We start from the raw sequence: 20,825 nt of genomic DNA, 5'->3' as shown, positions 1-20,825 counted from the left end.
TATGAGCTAACCTGTTGATATCGATCCAACTGGCCGAGACTAGTTTCAAGCCCATCGGCCTGTTCTTTCACAACTGTCAATAGCTGATCCAACTCGCCAATGATCTCCTGTGCTGCTTCTGATACTTTTGAATCGCCACCAACACCAGATCGAAAATGTACCTGCCAAGTATAAAAATCAGTTATGTACGCACATTGGACAACAGAATATGGAAGATACACCTACTACCATAGTCAACATAATTGTAAGAAGGAAGAAAGAGAGAGTGAGAAAGGGAAAATATAAAACAACATTCACCAATGTTATGCAAAGTCTGTCATGGGCAGAAACAGACAAATGAAGTGAAGAACTAGACTACATTTGTATCTTGCCTATGACTACTCCCATCTTTCACAGTCACAATCACAAAAAAGTTTTAGGCGTAAATGAAAACTATCAACAGTCAGAAATGATGATTTTTCTGTTTATTATAATAACTGTACTCCAGATCCTGTTACACATATGTGGAACAACAAAGTATTAGCCCCTTCCCATTACTTACCTGTAGCTTTTCAACAGATACAGAGAGTTTAGTTTTCTGGATGGAAATCTCGGCCATTATCTTCTCCCGTGCATTGAGCTGATCTTTCAGTGGTCGCTTTTTATGCTGTGGTGACTCAAGTGATTGTTTTGATTTCTCAATCCAAGCACGTATATCCTTCATCTTTTTCTCACATTGTTCCCACTCCTCACTGGTCTCTTGCAGTAAGGCATTCTACAAAATAAGGAAAAATGAACTTTTATTAATGACATTAGCAATTTATACCATACTGTGGACAAGCAGTAATGGGGAAAAAAAGTCAAAATAATAATAATAAAAAAAATTATACAAGAATGATAAGCAAGCATCACATATGAAGAATATAATCTTCCAATTTTTCTACAATACAGATGCTCTGAAATTTCATTTTTCGTCAGTGAGAATCATTAATTACTTAAATGCAAATCTGTACTAGAAATGTAAATGAGTCAAATGACATGGTCCGCCTGATGAGTATGGTAATCAACAGTAAACAAACATTTTCTTCAAGTGTTGCTTCCCTAAACTTTAATTACTAGAAGCAGGAGGACTATTGTGTTAGTCAATCTTTGCTATCAAACAATACTGTATCGTAGAAGTAACCATTAGCAAAGGAAGCATTTCATTACACTTTATTAAACACACCATTATACAGGGTGTTTCAGAAACTCACAAACTTTGAGAAAACACACCATTATACAGGGTGTTTCAGAAACTCACAAACTTTGAGAATGATAAGTCACACACAGAGGATACTTTTTTTTTATTAAGGAACACACTGTCTTGAATGTTTCCTTAAAGTTATAATAATGAATAACTACAATTGCACAAAAATTACTATTATTAGGCACATTCTGACAATAAAAAAATTTACATGAATGGTTCAAACCATCCACTCTGTGTCCCAGTACATGCTGCACACCTTCAAGTCAATGCTCATCCAACTCTGGAGAGCATGTCAGGAGACTCAGATTTGATGGAATACATCAGTGATTCGAGCTATCAGCTCAGCTCTAGTGGCAGCTGTAGTGACGTGAACCATACTCTTGACATGCCCCAAAGAAAGCAATCAATGGGCATCAAGTCAGGCGAATGCATTGGTCATGCAGTGTGTCCTCCTTATCCGATCCAATGTTCCCCAAAATCGACAGATAGCTGTGCTCGTACATCAAAACATTAAGTGTCGGGTTCCATTGTGGTGGAACTGGCAGCCGGTTGTCCAGCAGTTTCGGAAGTGTGGTCAGCAGGAATTTTAAGTAAGCTGTTCTACACTCCTGGAAATGGAAAAAAGAACACATTGACACCGGTGTGACAGACCCACCATACTTGCTCCGGACACTGCGAGAGGGCTATACAAGCAATGATCACACGCACGGCACAGCGGACACACCAGGAACCGCAGTGTTGGCCGTCGAATGGCGCTAGCTGCGCAGCATTTGTGCACCGCCGCCGTCAGTGTCAGCCAGTTTGCCGTGGCATACGGAGCTCCATCACAGTCTTTAACACTGGTAGCATGCCGCGACAGCGTGGACGTGAACCGTATGTGCAGTTGACGGACTTTGAGCGAGGGCGTATAGTGGGCATGCGGGAGGCCGGGTGGACGTACCGCCGAATTGCTCAACACGTGGGGCGTGAGGTCTCCACAGTACATCGATGTTGTCACCAGTGGTCGGCGGATGGTGCACGTGCCTGTCGACCTGGGACCGGACCGCAGCGACGCACGGATGCACGCCAAGACCGTAGGATCCTACGCAGTGCCGTAGGGGACCGAACCGCCACTTCCCAGCAAATTAGGGACACTATTGCTCCTGGGGTATCAGCGAGGACCATTCGCAACCGTCTCCATGAAGCTGGGCTACGGTCCCGCACACCGTTAGGCCGTCTTCCGCTCACGCCCCAACATCGTGCAGCCCGCCTCCAGTGGTGTCGCAACAGGCGTGAATGGAGGGACGAATGGAGACGTGTCGTCTTCAGTGATGAGAGTCGCTTCTGCCTTGGTGCCAATGATGGTCGTATGCGTGTTTGGCGCCGTGCAGGTGAGCGCCACAATCAGGACTGCATACGACCGAGGCACACAGGGCCAACACCCGGCATCATGGTGTGGGGAGCGATCTCCTACACTGGCCGTACACCACTGGTGATCGTCGAGGGGACACTGAATAGTGCACGGTACATCCAAACCGTCATCGAACCCATCGTTCTACCATTCCTAGACCGGCAAGGGAACTTGCTGTTCCAACAGGACAATGCACGTCCGCATGTATCCCGTGCCACCCAACGTGCTCAAGAAGGTGTAAGTCAACTACCCTGGCCAGCAAGATCTCTGGATCTGTCCCCCATTGAGCATGTTTGGGACTGGATGAAGCGTCGTCTCACGCGGTCTGCACGTCCAGCACGACCGCTGGTCCAACTGAGGCGCCAGGTGGAAATGGCATGGCAAGCCGTTCCACTGGACTACATCCAGCATCTCTATGATCGCCTCCATGGGAGAATAGCAGCCTGCATTGCTGCGAAAGGTGGATATACACTGTACTAGTGCCGACATTGTTCATGCTCTGTTGCCTGTGTCTATGTGCCTGTGGTTCTGTCAGTGTGATCATGTGATGTATCTGACCCCAGGAATGTGTCAATAAAGTTTCCCCTTCCTGGGACAATGAATTCACGGTGTTCTTATTTCAATTTCCAGGAGTGTACATAAGCTAAGATGCAGTGTTACTGGCCCTAGAAGATAATTATCCACAATTTTCGCCTACATGTTTACGAAGAACCTTTGTTGGTGCAATCTTGCAGCAACTGGATATGCAGGTTCTCATAGTCCTATATGCAGGGTGTATACGTGCACACGGAAAAAATATTCCCAGATTTTTCCCGGTTAAAAATACACTTTTTCCCAGGTTAAAATACACTTTTTCCGTGTTAAGTGACAGTATACTCTTATTCGGCACTGTAAAACTCATCTATCCTTTGAATGTTATGGTTTTCTATACTGGAGTAGAATTTCCCGGCACGTTAGAAAACGTAACTCTGGGGAAGGGGGGGGGGGGGGGGGGGGGGGGGGGGGCACGTTTCGAAAGACCTTTTATGTGCAGCAACATGTACGCTGCATATTTTCATATTACGAAGGTATAAATTCGAATTCCACCAAACACTGCATGTCACTTCACTTTCCGAAGCATTGAAATCAAGATTGCGATGCGCTTTTGCAAGCCAGTCATAGCTCATGTCCCGTGATCTCGCCAGCTGATGACAGCATTTGACACGTGATGTGGTCAGCCAATAGCAAGATCACTCTTAAGTTGCGTGAACACACAAGTAAGAAACGTTAAGGGTTTAAATTAATATACATAGCATTCACCTATAATATTGGTCTTAAAGATTAATATGCTGGACATCACACAAATGTGCCAGTAAAATTTTTAATAACGACATAAATGTCTGATCTTCTGGGCTCAAAATTCTTCTAAATGGTCGTCCTCACAGAGTTGATTTTTAAATGAGAGTCAAACGCTTTGTGATTTAAGAAATTCATTGTACATTCTCGCACAAAGCTCATCTTACGTAAAAGGAAATCTCCATTGAATGTAATGCTTTTCAAACCACCATTCGCAATATTTCCTGCGACCTGTTAGAAATAGGTTCATTTCAGCAGTTGCAAGAGAGCGCCAGATAACAAGCGTCACCACGCTTGCGCAGCTACGATGACGCAGGAAGCCCATATGGTCGTACGTGTAAAACATTAAAAGATATTACATTATGTCAGAAAAGAAACGAAACATCAGAGGATACTTCAAGAGCGTCGGAATTTCATGAACCATACTGAAACGCATAATTTGGCTTAAAATGCACATTCGTATGCAAATTTTCTTGGAGTACCAGTACTGTATTATCTCATGTTTGGTTCTTTATTATGGCATAATGCCATACGTGCACTTGAAATGCAGCAAAAAGTTGAAACTAGCCAATAGTGTGAAATTAAACACTTCGTTTCAAATAAATTGACTGCCTCAACAGAAAATATTAATGAAAGCCAAATCTCTTTAGCAAACCAGTCAAAATAACTTCATTGTTCTGTAAGGCAATTAATGTTTGACTGTCAGAAAGTTGGAAATAAAATCTAAAACTAATAACATATTTTAGCCTTCCGTAATTATGCAAATGTATTTTAATTCATTTGATAGCTCCCCACCACAAAAATCCGTTTTGTTATCATTTAACGTGAGAGCAATAAACGAAGAGGAAACAACAAAATCACTAAACGTAAACACAGGTCACGTGGAAACGACCCACCTCCCCACCACAACTCAGACTGCTCTGTGCATCAGCCCCAGATTTACTAATTTCCAAACCGGGGCAATAATAAGTAGTGGCGCCCAGCCACGCATCTGTAACAAGAAGCGGGAGATGGTACTACTCATACGCGACTCAACTGCGCATGCGCAAGAGCCCGCCTGCAACGGCTCAAACGAATCTAATTTAAACAGTTGTCACGCCACACTCATTGGAGGCAATTTGTTGTTACAAAACATTGCATAGTCTTCCTAAAGCCTTTGACACACTTTGCTGTTGGCAGACACTTGTATGAGCACTGTTTTGTTGTTGTATACGGCGCATTTCCTTTGCAACTTTAGTTTTATTTTCTTTCTTTTTTTTTTTCTCCTGTTCATGTTTTGTTGTTGCAATATTATTCTGCTGTAGCAGGATACAGTAATATCCTTTGTTAGAGTATTGGTTCTTACCAGTCAAAATCACATAAATTTAACTGAGAACCAAAACAATGAAAAATTCCCAGGTTTTTCCCGGATGAAAAAATTCCCGGGTTTTTCCCGGATCTCCCAGGTAGTATACACCCTGTATATGTGGTTGTTCCTGCAGTTAAAATACCTATCATGTTTAAAGAAGGCCTCACCTATAAATAAAATGTTTATGGCCTACCACTCTTTGGTCTACGAACCACTGCACAAACTACATACAACGCAGGTGGTCACCTGGTCCTAAAACCTGCACCCTCTGCGGATGGTACATGTGACAGTTGTACTCCTGCAATGCTCTTCAGATACATGACCCATTCCCATAGCATGGGCTATACCACACATGCTGCTTTCCTTCCACCGCTTACAGGCTGGGTGTGTAAAATCCCCATTTCTTGTAAGTGTCCATGACCAGCGGATAAGGTACTGTGACATGTCTTCCATTAGGAATAAAGAGTTTTGTAGATAAGAAGGGCTACTTGTCCATTTCTTTTTGAGACACAACTGTGTAAGTAAGCTCATCAAACCCATACTCCATGTTTCATTGAATACTAATAGCAATAAAACCTGAATCCACGACAAATAAGATGCATGACAGTGAATATATAAATTAAGACAACACGTGCTGAATGCAGCACTGGTGAGATGCAAATCAATGTTGATACAAGGGTGGTTTAATAAGTCTGGTAAATTTCCATGAAGAAATGGAACATTCTGTTGTGCCTTCATGGTTGGTAAACTTGATTATTCCAAGGATCATATAAAGAATTTCCACAATGTACTGGTACTGTTCATTGCCGACAGCCATCTGAAGTGGTCACCGTGTAAACTGTGACAAAATGGAGAAAACCGAGTTTCTTGATGTTATTAAACATTTTCATTTGAAAGGCTGGACTGCCACACAAATCAAAACAAAACTGGACAAAGTCCACATGGACACTGCTGTTTCAAAGAAGATTAATGATTTTAAATGTGGTCAGAGAAGCACTGAAGACAAAGTGTGCTCTGGCCTTCCAACAGAGGTCAGTCCGAAGGAAACCATTGACAAAATTCATAATATGGTAATGTAAGACTGCTGTGACTAGAGGCATCTCAACTAGAGTGAGTGTATTATATCATGCACAGAGAACTGGCTATGAAGAAGATGCATGCGAGGTGGATGCCATGATTGCTCACAATCTACCGAAAGCGCATCTGGCAAACGTGTCAACACAATGTCTGGCACTGTTTGACTGCAATCCACAACATTTTTTGTGCCGATTTGTGACTGTTTATGAAACCTGAACGAATTATTACACACCACAGTCGAAATGGCAGTCAAAACAATGGACAAAGGCTGGTGAAAGTGTACCAAGGGAGGCAAAGACCACTTTGTCAGCTAACAACGTGATGGCCCCTATTTTCTGGAAATCCCTAGGAATACTCCTCATAGATTACTTGGGAAAAGGCGAAAACATAACTGGACCCTATTATGCATCATTGTCAGAAAGATTGAAACTTGCCGTGGAAAAAAAAAAAAAAAAAAAAAAAAATACCAAGGCTGGTGCACAAAAAAAGCACTGTTTCATAAGGAGTAATACACCATCTCAAACGTCAGTGATAACAATGATGAAAGTGTATGGTTTGGGCTTTGAATTGGTTCCTCATCCACCCTCTTCACCATACTTAGCCCCAACTGACTTCTTCCTGTTCCATAACTTAAAAGTTTGGCTTTCTGGGAAGAAATTTTCATCAAATGAAAAAACGATAGTTGCCGTCAACAAGTATTTGGTGAAGTCTCACAGAACCTATTTTTCCAATGGGATGAAAAAGCTGAGGATTGCTGGACCAAGTGTATAGCCCTCAAAGGAGACCTTTTTGAGAAAATGAACATTTTTTCTTGCTTTTTTACCAGACTTATAAACCACCCTCACACAGTATTACAATAACATAAGCTGAGTGACAGGACTGATATGACTTGACGGAATAGCAACCTGTTTAGGAGCTGCACAGGAGGTCACTAGGTGTTGGTATGCATCATGACCCTGAGCAGATCAAAATGTATCTGTTCCTTAAACAAAAAAATTTTTTTTGTCTTTCTGTTGTCCATTAAACGTGTTTCAATATGAACTGAAGTCAAACTTTTAAAGATTCCCTCTAAATAATTCTCACTCAAATATTCTCTCTCTTAAGATTAAGTTTTAATAGTGTTATAGTATTTTACAGTTTAATTTAAAATAATATTACTGCCCCCTGGGACTAAAACTGTGCAATGTTAAATGTCAAGTAAACAACAGTGTCTTATATTGCCACAATTAAGTTTACCATTAATAGATAGAATGATTTTTATTACTCAACAGGACATGTGTGTCTGACAGAAAAAAATAAATTTTGCTTTTCTGGCAAAGTGGTACATTAACATATTAGTACAATGAAGTAACCAACCATCCATGTCAAGTACAGTTCCAACATGTATTGCTTTCATGAATACTCTTATAATGGAACTCTACAAAAATACATGAGATGTCTAAACAAATGCCAGGGACAAGCTTCAAATTAAAAAAAAAAAAAAATTATTTATTACACACACACGGTACTCGAACATTCCAGGCATACTGGTTTATCACAATTTACACGCTTATATGCAGTTTCTTGTTGTTCTGGAATAGACAAAGAATGCACCTCCTCTTTCTTTCCACTTTGTCACTCTTCACCATATTTTGTACTTCTTCCGTGAGTCTTTTCCAAGAAGGTTTTGAACTTTTACCTACAAATCTCCTCCCATATTGGAGATAGGTAGCCTATTTTCAAGATATGGTCTCAACAGATTTATAGATAGCTCCTTGACAACTCTATATCTGAGACACGTTTTCTTACAATAGAGTAATTTCATTACTGAATACATAAAGAGAAGATTCAAGAGCCCAATTCTTATAAGGCAAGAATTCAATTGGAATTCTTGGTTTATTTCTCTTCAAGGTACCTACAGGTGTTAACCCCTTCCTCTGATATTGTGTAACCACTCTACATAGGAAAACCAATTGACAGCAGCTACATTTCTGTTATTTTTCACAGCTGGCCACACTACTTGAAGAACTAACTGCATAGGAACATAAGGTTTCCTGTCTTCATTGCTCAGTTCAGCATTGTCAGAATGCTTACCAGTACATATGTAGGCAATATATAAGTATGAATTGTGGACATGTTAAACAGAAGCTTTTTATTCCATGTCTGGTGGCCATGTTAAGCAAATACATTTTGATGCCACATATGCCACAAAATGGTGTGAGCATTTCATCCATGGAATTATATTCTCCAAAGTAGTGCACTTTATGACTATTACTGATGAGTCTGGAAAAAATTTCCAAAATTGGTGCCAATTTGTCTTCCTTCTTGCATGTTTCTCTTGTTTCAGGGTCATCAAATCACAAACAGACCAACAGCATTTGGAACCACTTTGCTGATACTGCAGCTCTAAGTAAAGGTCTTATAATATGGTCAGTAGAGAAAAATGATAGCACATCTTCATGGCCAGACTTACAGATACAAGTTAGCATACTAACCAACATTAGCACCTTTACTTCATACAGACCACTAGATTCGTAATTACTTTGCTGATATATTTCAGTTCATTTTCTGTACTGCTCCAGTTTAACGTTTGATCAATTCACAATTAATTAAATGGACCAAATATCCTCTGTCTTAGGATTATCACCAAAGTTTCTAACAGCCCTTGTTCTTCATTTACATGTTCAACATATAATCAACATAAGGAGTGTGGCCGAGAGTATCCTTTGGCACTGCTAGTCACTTTCTTTCCTGCTTCACTCACAAATAGAATGAGGGGAAAACGACAGTCTCTATGTCTTCTTATCAGCTCTAATTTCTCATATCTTCATGGTCGTTACGCGCAATGTGCGTTGGAGGCATGTTCTGCAGTCAACTTTAAATGCTGGTTCTCTAAATTTTGTCACCAACAGTGTTCCTCTAAAAGGTTACATTCCCTCCAGGGATTCCCATTTGAATTCCCGAAACATCTCCTTAACACTTGCATGTGGTTTGAACCCATCAGTAACAAATCTAGCAGTCCATCTCTGAAATGCTTCAACATCTTCCTTTAATCCGAACTGGTACGAATCCCACACACTCGAGCAGGACTTAAGAATAGATCGCTCTAGTGTGCCATATGCGGCCTTCTCACAGATGAACCACAATTTCCTAGAATTCTCCCAATAAACCGAAGTCGACTACTCATCTTTCCTATTACGATCCTCACATGCTCATTCCATTTCATATCACTTTGCAACTTTATGATCAGATATTTAAACGATGTGGCTGTGTAAAACAGGACACTACTAATGCTGTAACTGAACAATACCAGTTTGTTTTTCCTACTCATCTGCATTAACTTCCATTTTTCTACATTTTTAGCTAGCTGCAATTCAACATACCAACTAGAAATTTTGTCTAGGAACTCAACAATGACACCTTACACTACAGCATCATCAGCACACAATCGCAGATTGCTGCCCACCCTATCCACCAAATCATTTATGTATATACGGAATAACAGCAATCCTATCACATTTCCCTGAGGCACACCTGGTGATACCTTTGTCTCTGATGAACACTTTCCACTGATGACAGCATACTGGGTCCTATAATTTAAGAAGTCTTCAAGCCATTCACATATCTGTGAACCTATTCCATATGCTCGTACCTTCTTTAACAGTCTGCAATGGGGCACCATGTCAAACACTTTCCAGATTTCTAGAAATATGGAATCTGCCTGTCGCTCTTCATCCATGTGCAGTATATCATGAGAGGGAAGGACAAGCTGAGTTTTCCACAAGCAATGCCTTCATGGACATTAGCTTCTCAGTCACAAAAAAATTTATTACATTTGAACTGAGAATATGTTCAAGAATTCAGCAGCAAGCTGATGTTAGGGATTTTGGCCTGTAATTTTGTCGGTCTGTTGTTTTACCTTTCTTATACACAGGTGTCACCCGCATTTTTTCCAAGTCACTTGGCACTTCACACTGGGTGAGAGATTCATGTTAAATGCAAGCTAGATATGGGACCAATAACATAGAGTACTCTTTGAAAAACCGAATTGGGATTCCAGTCGGACCTGGTGACTTATTTGTTTTCAACTCTTTCAGTTGTTTCTCTACAGCAAGGATGCTTGTTATCCATACAGGAGTATGTTCGATGGTCAAACAACAATATGTTTGTACAATTCTCCTGCATAAATGATTTCTTGAACATGAAATTTAAAATTTGGGCTTTCATTTTGCTATCTTCAACTGTCATACAGACTGGTCAACAAGTGACTGGATGGATGCCTTAGACCCACTTAGCAATTTTACATTGAACCATAATTTTCTCAGTTTCTCTGACAGATCTTTTGCTAAGATGTGACAGTGGTAGTAGTTGTAAGCTTTGCATGGAGATCTTTACACAGACACATGAATCTCTACTAACCATTGCTTGTCATCATTTGTGCATTCTCATTAGATAACAACAGTCTCTGTTCCTCAGCATTTTCTGAATCTCCTCATTAAACCATGGTGGTTCTTTCCCATCCTTAATCCACTTACTAGGCACGTAATTCTCAATCTGCTTAAACTTTGCCCATAATTCCTCATGTCCATCCTACATGCCCATAATTCCTCATGTCCATCTTACAGGAACTATGTGATGTCAATTCACTGCCTAAAGGAGATGCTAACAACTGCTTGTTTGCTCTAGCTACCAGAAACACTTTCCTATACCCGGTATTCCATGGGTTACGTTATCCCGAGAAATCCATCAAGCATTAGTTAGTTCTTTTGATTCCCAACAAAATCCATTTTCCCTTTGCTAAACAACAGGAACCTACATATCATTATCTCCCGGATCACCTGTGCACCAAAAGTCAGCACCCGTGGCAGTCTTGTTCATCAGAGAAGGCCCTGAACATTTCAGGAGAAAATTAAGAATCACAATTGGAATTGTCATCAGAAAATGAATCCTATACATACATTTCCTCTCTGTCTGCTTCTTCCCACATCCAAGTAGATATCAACTGTAATAAAAAGTGCAATTGTGCAATAACTGGTTGAGACTGCATAAACGTTTTCAACACAGTATGTGAACAGGACTTGTAATAGAAAAATTATCATCTGTTGTCTGCTACAAAAGTTGATCATGGAAATACACATGTTGTAATGGAACATGTTGTTTATCCTTCAAAGTGAGTGTGTGATATCTGAAATGCTGATAAAATAAAAGACACATTAAATAACATTACTTCATTATGTAATTATAAAACACAGCTGTTGCTTACTCTTTCCATTAACTGCGATTCCACTTCATTCTTGGCTTCCTCAGCTTCTTCAAGCTTCTCAGGTAAATCACCAGCACTTGTTACTTTGCTAATACTCTCTAGTTCTTTTCGCATGTCAGTTAAATGCTTGCTTACTTGTTTACAACTCTTCACAGCAGTCTGGCAAAAAGCATATAGAGACATGTATTAGTGTTTAATATTGAAGAGTCAAGTCACAAATAAGCATCAACAAAGAAATGTTTATATTTCAGCCACCACAATTTAATGAAGTATCATTTTACATCACTTCCCATAAATACTATATTTCAAGGTCAGGTAAAAATGATAATGCAATGTTTTACATTCAAATACAGGACAATTCATGATGAATAGAATGATTACAAAGAGCTATAATTATTTAGTGCTTAACAATATAATGGCAAGACTTACAGAGGATATAAAAGAAAGTTCAAAATTTTGATCAGAGCAGATGCTTTGAAATTTCATTGTGCATTAGTGAAAATCATTAACAACATAAATATGAACTGGTACCAGGAGTAGAAACAAGACAAATTTATATAATGATTTGTCTAAGACAGTGGTTCCCAAATTTTCTGAAACCATTGTCCCTGAGTGCAAAAACATATCACATATTAGCTAGTAGTGCCCCCCTCCCCCCCCACCCCATCACCACCACCACCATCACCACCACCACCACCACCACCACCACCACCACCACCAACATTGGTACATGTCTAGGCTTTAGAATGAAAAAAATCTTTCAATACTTTTATTTTTAAGATCATAAAAGATAATTACATTTACTGTGTGTGCAAGTTTTAATAACCTGAACTAATAAGTCATTGAATTGAGGTACAGCATATTTCTAACAACCTTTCCTTATTGAAAGATGAACAATTTCAGTGCACCATAAATACCACCTACAACTTAGTCTCTGAAAAGAAAGCTAACTGTCCACACTGGGTGTAGACACGACACAAAATACGCTTCCTCTGCAGCACTCCTCTCGCTAGCGATGCTCATTCCCTGCACCCAAGTTTAAAATGCATGCACTATACTCATTGTTTGCAAATCAACTCTGAACTGACACAAATTAGATTGTTTTAGGCTGCTACTGTTTTGGGTCTGACCATGGGCACTAATAATAATAATAATAATAATAATAATAATACTGTGTAGGCCCTGTAGCAAAAAGTAGCCCTTAAATAGTTACTGTTGTGCTGTGCAGTCCATTAGTTTATTTAACTGTTGCAAAGTGAATAATGAAGCAATTTCTTGTCCATTACAAGAACTACCTACAACTCACAGAAGGCACTTCCCATGATATAGTTAAGCATATGTGACGTGTATGTCTCAGTTTTACTGCCATACATGCATGGTATAAAGTACAAAGCACAGAGTGGCCAAAATACAACTGGCTTGGGAAATATTTCATATACCATAAGACTGGCAACCCAACTTTACATCATCCGATCCACATATGGTGATGTAAGCTGGGTTGTTTATCTTATAGTGTATGTAATATTTCCCGAGCTAGTTTCATTCTGCCCACCCCATATGTGTGTAGCAGGTGGGCTATGTGAGGAAGATGTTGTTCACACTTTCACTTCACAAGCTGTAACCCTCACCACATTTTTTCACATGTTAATGCCATTTGTTGGGAAAAACAATGTAATTATTTGGAACTTATGTATCCAGTATTACAGTCTTATGAAATAGTAATAATTGTAATGATCTTTTTTAAAAAAATTGTTTTGTAGCTGAAGCACTATCAAACTCTCTTCTTTTTACTGTGAACAAACATGTTCTTCACCTGTTAATTCCCTACAGCTCAGTTAGTAGGAGGACTACTGTCTTATTCAACCTCTGCTATCCAACAACGTTGTACTGTAGTAGCAACCATGAGCAAAAGAAGTGTTTCATTTTATATTATTAAACATGCCAATATGTTAAGGTTATTTCAATTTTCATTTAATAACAAACAGTTGACATATAGGTTTAGAATTTTCTCCATTTGTGTTACTTCCAGAAACATTTTTTCAAAATAGGTTACAGAAACTGATACCCATTTTTAAGTATTGCTGACCGAGTATGTTGCAATACGAACTGACATCAACATTTTAAATATTCATTTCAAAAGATTCTCAACCAAATTTGAGGATTTCACATATTGCTGTAGGCTGAGGCATTAAAAAAATTATGTTATTGTATGTCAGAGTCAAGAGTGTATTGCAATTTTATAGTGTTTTCTAATTTAATGTAAAATCATATTACACCTCTCACCTGACATCTTCAGAAATGCATGTGACTAAAACTGTGCAATGGTGGCAGCAAAGTAAAAAGAAACATGACTGCATTTCCATGTTAAAACAAACTTCATTTTTGGCTAAATGGCAATGAGACTTATCTTGATTATACGGCTATTCATGCAGCATATTTTCACTATTTTGAAAAATATTTTCTATTATGATTTCATCAACTATGTCTAGGAAAAACTTAAGTTTCATTCTGTAATTCATCAATGTAGTTGTAAAAAAGATAAAAGATAATCAAACTTATCATAGCCAGCGATTTATATGTTTCACACAGAGTAGTTTCTTTGGCTTTTAGGTCAACATGTGATACCCAAATTCCCTACTGTTTTGCTGGTATGAGCGACCAGCATAAATAAATCAAACAGCCATTTCATTCATTTCTGCCACCATATGAACAGTGTTGTTGCTATATGGCTGTGTTTAAATCCTGCAGTTGAGGTAGAATTGTCTTCATCTATGACAACACTAGTCTGCTCACAGCAGTCAATTATTGCCATTACACACAAAATGAAAGATATCATCTGTACCCAGTGTGAGAAATGACATTCAAGGTATTAGTTTTTAGAATCACAGATTGGTTGCAGTCAGTCTTGGAAACATTCTGAATGGAACTGCATTAAATACATCTGACACAAAGTAATTTTGCATTGCAATAAGGGGGAACATGAGCTTAATGTATCTGAATACTTTTGTGAATGAGAAAGCTCTGTAGTGTCCACCAAGTCAGATCATAATAGTCAGTGTATAGTTTAGTAATATAAATGAAAAGCACAATATCATGGATGTATTAATTTATTTGGCTAATTGGTTTCTAGCTTACAAGGTCATCATCATACTTTAACTATGAACTCTGGAAAAAAAGGATGTAGCTTTTTTTATTGGGCCAGGACAATGAGATATTAGATAAGCTCACACATGCAACCTTACAAAATGTAATTTGTGACAAATTTATTAATACATACAAAAAGAAACAAGAACTGCAATTAAAAAATCCTATGGGAAAAAAACACTGTCTTCTTCTGAACAAAGTACCTTATTGTTTAAAAGTGGAGGCATAAAATGTATATCAAAGAATTCCTCCATGTTGTACCAAACTTTTATTTATTTCTGTTAAGCACATGCCAGTCATTAAATATTAATCATACATGCAACTGAGTAGTTGCATCCAGATGTACATTTTCTGTTGTTCCCTTAAATCACTTGAGGAAAATACCAAGATTGTTCCTTTAAAATGGCACAACCCTCCCTAATCCAAGCTTGCACTCCATCTCTTATGACTTCGTTGTCAATGGGACAATGAATACTAATCTTCCTTCCTTCATACATGTAGAAACTACAAATGAGTTTCTAAAAGGAAATTCTAAACAGATCATCGACATAGGAGTGCTGCATGGGTTTAAAGTTCACACACATTTCAAAGAAATTATTTTGTATTAAGTTCCCAGTATTTTCTAATTTCTCACACAACTTTCTAGAAAAAGTTTCATTATAATGTATTTTATAGACTAATGTACAGACCAAACAGAATATTATCTTTCTTTTCCAGATCTGTTTCATATCAGAAAAATCTACACATGCCTGAAAAAAATATTAAAAGACAGGGAAGGTATTCTACAAATAGATTTCAACACTCATCAGCTTTCAATAAATAAATGTATTACCATATCAAAGTAAGCTTATATCCCTACATAAACTAGTTGAATTTCCGTACAGTCTCTGTACATAACTGGAAATTCTTTGATCTAATTTTGTGAGTTACACAGTTTAACAAGTTCTTCTACATGAAGGGAGTGACAAAAAGTAACTGAAAGCTAGGTGTGATTGTTTAAAAAACAGCTGCAATATTCTTACTGTTAAAAAGGTTAACTGCACACATAATCTAGAAAATTAGACAAGAAACAAACTGCTGTACAGCAATTACAAAGTGAGAGTAGATGTATAACTATATAGTAGCACTTACAGAGTAATCATGAAGTCTCTGCCGTGCCTGAGTAAGACTGCTTAGTTGCAGTGGTTCTACAAGGAATGTTTGCTTCTCATCAACCCACGTTTTCACAGTCTGATATAATGTCATGAATCGCTGCCATGCATCCAGAGCTTCACTGACCTATGAGAAAATCAAATAACTTTATCAAATTTTCTTATGTGAAAATTTATCTGCAGTAACATTTAATTCAGTAGTGCAACAAGATGCTTAATGGGTTACTGATTAGTGGCCTGTGCTGCAGTTGTTACACTAATAGCGAACTGGTCTTGCTCATCTACAGACACTAGTATTTTTTCTCAGCTGAAACACACATCAGAGTGTGCATAGTCAAGTGATATGCTATCTACAGGTGTCTGAATGAGAGACAGAATAAATCTGGAGTAGCTGCTGCAGTACAGAAAGTGACATTATTGTTATGCCAATTTCCAACAAATAATTGCAAAATATATACTTTTTTAATACATTTCAATTATTAATGGAATAAAGATGGTGGAATGAAGATCACTGAATGATATGGAGATAGCAACAGCAACTTTAAAAAAGTTCTCAATGCTACTGTCAATACATGAATTAACATGTGGAAAATGATCTTGTGTATTGTGTACTGAAAGAGAGCTATAATGTCACCACATCAGGCAGCTAAAACCATTCAGAATAGCATATCAGTGCCAAGCTGTAACAAGAAGCAATATATGTCTTTTTTCATGTTGCACTGCTATGGCTCCAATACTAGCATATATAAATGAGAAGACTGGCACAGCAATGCATTAGCAGAAGGGAACCTAGAAATAGCCTTTACAATAGGTAAACAACACACAGAACACATTCACCACTCATGCACAAACAGAAATGCTGCTGGGACTTGACAGAAATGGTCGGATATTTGTGGACATTATATGAATTTTTCAGTGATTTACAAGTAATTTGTCATCGTCTGTCACCAGCTACTTTACAATTGAGTTTGACATTCTCTTCATGGACTGCCTATTCCTGGAATTATTGCCAAACCCACAAAATTACTGCTGTTTCGTAAAGTTCAAATGGTTTGGTGTTCCTATTGGTAGAAACATTCCAATTATCTGTTATTTCTTCTTGCCTTGAGATGTCTCTGTTATGTTTTTGTTCTGTTGCTCAGCATTTGTGCAAGAAACCAGAATCGTTAACTGTTCGGAGGTGTGGGCAAGTAATTATGTCAGTACCACAAGTTACAGATCACTTTCAGCATTACTAAGCACACTTGACTTGTACAGTATCTAGGCTAGTGCCAATGCTTTCATAAGAGTTCACAAATACATAGATGCTACAATAATCAACAGAAGTCAGGGTTCATAAAAAGATGCTTGCTATAATACATATTACCCCGCAATATTAAGGGTGATCAGTGTACAGTTGTTGGTTACCTCACTGAGCAAATCACCTACAAGGATAGACAAATTATTGTTCTGACAAGTCCATCAAACTCATTCACAAAGCATTGATAACTTGAAACGTAGCAAGATGGAATTTAATCCACCTGTTATGTTTTCTGCTATAAAGAATAACTAAATCTTTTCACTCTTTCATATTATATCTAACGCAGCTGCACATGTAATATGTAACATGTACAGGAATATATAAAATTCTTATTCACAAGAAATATCATTTAAACTTATAACTCTGTTGTTTACATTTGTCTTCCTGATTACAATGATGCCCATGATTGTACTTGAAGCCTGAGTAATGAAAAGTTACAGCTAACTGAAATAATGATGACATTGTATAATTGTAAAACATTTTGAGCTAAAAGCAGCAAAGGACATCTTGTCACCAATATTTCAAAAGCAAACATCCCGACTTTCCAAGAACACCTGTGGTATTAACTGCCATTACTTAACTTACAAGTTAATTGACATCAAAATATCAGACACTCAAAATTTCAATTGCCTGCTTTGCTTTAATGACTGCAAGTTTCTGAACTTTGACAATAAAACTTTATGGTTGTATTTATTCTAAACCGAATGACACTTGTCACTAATCCAGCCAGTAATTAAGATTTTGAATAATTTAGTAAAATAAAACATTTGTTTCAAGGTGGGTGCCATTTTCATAAATGGAGGATTTTGAATGATTGTTGAATACTGTTGTTCCCCGTACTTTTGTGAAGTACTAACCTGAAACACTATTCACAAACCAAACAATAGTAAAGTTTTATAGTCCACATAGAAAAGTAAAATCTAACCTACCCAAATTTCAAACCATTTAGTAACCCCTCCCCCAAAAGCAGCTGTCTGATACCGGAGATCACACATCTCTAAGCCAGTATGTTAAAGTCTACGACTGAACAGTGCACAAATAACATCTCTCTGTCAGATGATGTCAGCATCTGGGGCCAGAAAGCACTTGAATAACATCTCTGTTCCAGTTAAAGTTGAACTCTGTGCCATAACATAGCATATGTGACACAGACGTATGTGAATAGTCTGAAAGTGAGTAATACCTTTTCCCCTTAAAATCTCGGGCGAGTGAAAAACATACAACCTAAGTACTGATGATCTACAAACTCTAGTACTGGACCATATAATTAATGCTGATAATTGTACTGCATGTTTTTTGTGTGCACTTTCACTTTCATGCGTTGGTTACTGTATATTATGCAACCGTGAAACTTAATAAATATTGTGACTGTGGTTAATGACTGGGTGAATTTTCTTCTGTGTGTGTCTGCAAAAGAGGAGATGTGTGACCCTTAAACTGTATAGCCTGTGAATTGTAAATCTGGAACTGGCCACCACCAAAACAGTATAGCGTGAATAAAGTGGGATGAACCACTTACACAATAAATTTCTAGTTTGGTCTACATAATTTAGCACTATCCTTCATAGCATCAGTTTCCAGGATATATTTTCAGGACAGCAAGATATGCAAATTCAAGTTTCACCAGAACTGAGTGCAACATCTAGTAACAGGTAAGAGGTCCATCAGAAGCTCCAAGACATATTTCAGCAAAAGATTTCAGTGGCAGAACAGGTAATCAACTCTGTGATAAAACTTTCCATTAGAAGGCAAAATAACATTCACTAAAATACAAGTAATTCAACTACAGAAATAATGGAAGATAGCAGCGTGGAAAATATGTCACTATAAAGACATTGCTGCTTGTAAGTATACTGGTTGTCTCAGAAGAAGCTAGGAAGCAGTTATTCATCATGTTACGGTGCTCGAAATACTAAGAGTATTTTTCGTGGATTGTGTCATATTGTTAACCATAAACAATGGACCAATAAGCCATAGACTTTATGTTATTTTAGGCAATAAATTGTGCCTGGTTTTGTGTCAAAGGCCTGGAAAAGGCTCATCAATAACAACACTGGAAACAAAGTGTTGTATCTGCACAGGCTTGACAACACCACAAAACAAAACAAGACCAAGTAATATCAATGTCGGAAGACAATTAAGAAGTAAGTTCCATGACCCTATTAAAAGCCTTGATTGCCCATTGCATGCGTCTACTGTATAAAACGTCTGTGTCACAAATTTACACAATCAGCCACTACATAACTGTTCAACACGTAACACTATAGAATTCGTCAGTAATGTATTGGGCTACCTGGTTTAACATGAAAGATTAGTCTATAAGGAAAATCCTGTGGATTGGTAAGTGAGTAATTACATGATATTTCAACACAATGACATAGTCAGGTGAGAAGAGCTTCACATGTGGACTTATGTATGAAAACAATAAATCTTACCTGTCCCTTCTTTTCATCTAACCACGCTTTCAGCTGCTGAAACTGGTCTGTCAATGTATTGATAGTTCCTTGGATAACTGTTCTCTCATCCTCTGTCTTTGTTTTTTCACAGATTATATTCCCATTCTTTGTCAGTCTCTCTAATTTATCACTAGTACCACCAATCTCTAGTTGAATTTGCTGCAAAAAGTATAACTTAAATCACAAGCTCAAAAAACTGAAACAAATTTCAATATGCACATAATGTGATAATTAAATTCTAAGACACTTGCAAAAATATAGCATGCACATTCAACCAATCACAAAAAAGGATTTTAAACAGCTAAAATACTACTCATATCAATTCTAAAATTTATTTTTAGCTTTCTTAAATACTTTTATTCCAAACATAAAATAGCTAGAATTACATACTGAAAGATATTCTTTGAGCTGCAGAGGCTCCACTGAACGATCTTGAACTTTCAGCTCTGCATTCTGTATCCAGGCTTGAACCTCCCCAACATCATTAGCATAATCATGTCGCAGGGTGCGAGCTCGTTTGAATTCTCGACTTTTCTCATCCATTTTGTTAGATACACTCTCTGACGCAAGTTCTACAGATGACAACTAGATGAAAAAGATAAAATATGCTGTTACAGTCTGATCACAGTACTGAAAACTGATGAATGCAAAATTATACATATGTAACAATCTGATGATAAAGAGCATTTGCAACAAAGTCACTAGCAGAGATTCACTTTGCATACTGATTGGTAACAATTCACCATAACTTAAAGGAACTATGATAAAGCCCATCATGTGAACTGGGTAGGGGATCTGAACCTGGCTCATTTCACAAACAAGTCCAATACTGCATCATCTTGCCATGGACTGAATGTCACACAAACCTGTTCCAACACACAGTTTCATTAGACTTTTACACTAATGAGACTAAAACCTAAGAGAGAAAACTAGTGTTTGTAGATTTTACTTGTGAAGCATGTTTTCAGCACATATTTAGAGGAACAACAGAAAGACTAATTTGCAATGGTCACAATACAATTCAATCACTGTTCTGACTATGAGTAAACCTTATAATAAAGTGACTTAACACTTTACTTGGGAGGTGTTGGAAATCAATCACTAGTTCATTACGTACAAAGCAACATGTTCTTGTACTGATGACTGTTGCATTAATG

General features: G+C 37.9%; 1 protein-coding gene across 2 annotated transcripts in view; it reads right to left on the bottom strand.

Annotated features, from left to right (window-relative positions):
* LOC126416038 (muscle-specific protein 300 kDa-like) overlaps nucleotides 1–20,825 on the bottom strand; it is a 643,030-nt gene that overhangs the window by 155,395 nt on the left and 466,810 nt on the right. For both annotated transcript variants that reach the window (XM_050083501.1, XM_050083503.1), the window contains 6 exons: nucleotides 20,059–20,253; nucleotides 19,648–19,827; nucleotides 15,893–16,039; nucleotides 11,618–11,776; nucleotides 542–754; nucleotides 12–161 (listed from right to left, as the gene is read on the bottom strand). In XM_050083501.1, the coding sequence (XP_049939458.1) occupies nucleotides 12–161; nucleotides 542–754; nucleotides 11,618–11,776; nucleotides 15,893–16,039; nucleotides 19,648–19,827; nucleotides 20,059–20,253 (1,044 nt within the window). The remainder of the gene's footprint in view (nucleotides 1–11; nucleotides 162–541; nucleotides 755–11,617; nucleotides 11,777–15,892; nucleotides 16,040–19,647; nucleotides 19,828–20,058; nucleotides 20,254–20,825) is intronic.

This window comes from Schistocerca serialis, chromosome 8, assembly GCF_023864345.2.
Source record: "Schistocerca serialis cubense isolate TAMUIC-IGC-003099 chromosome 8, iqSchSeri2.2, whole genome shotgun sequence".
NCBI lineage: Eukaryota > Metazoa > Arthropoda > Insecta > Orthoptera > Acrididae > Schistocerca > Schistocerca serialis.
This window is presented reverse-complemented; position numbering and strand designations above follow the sequence as displayed.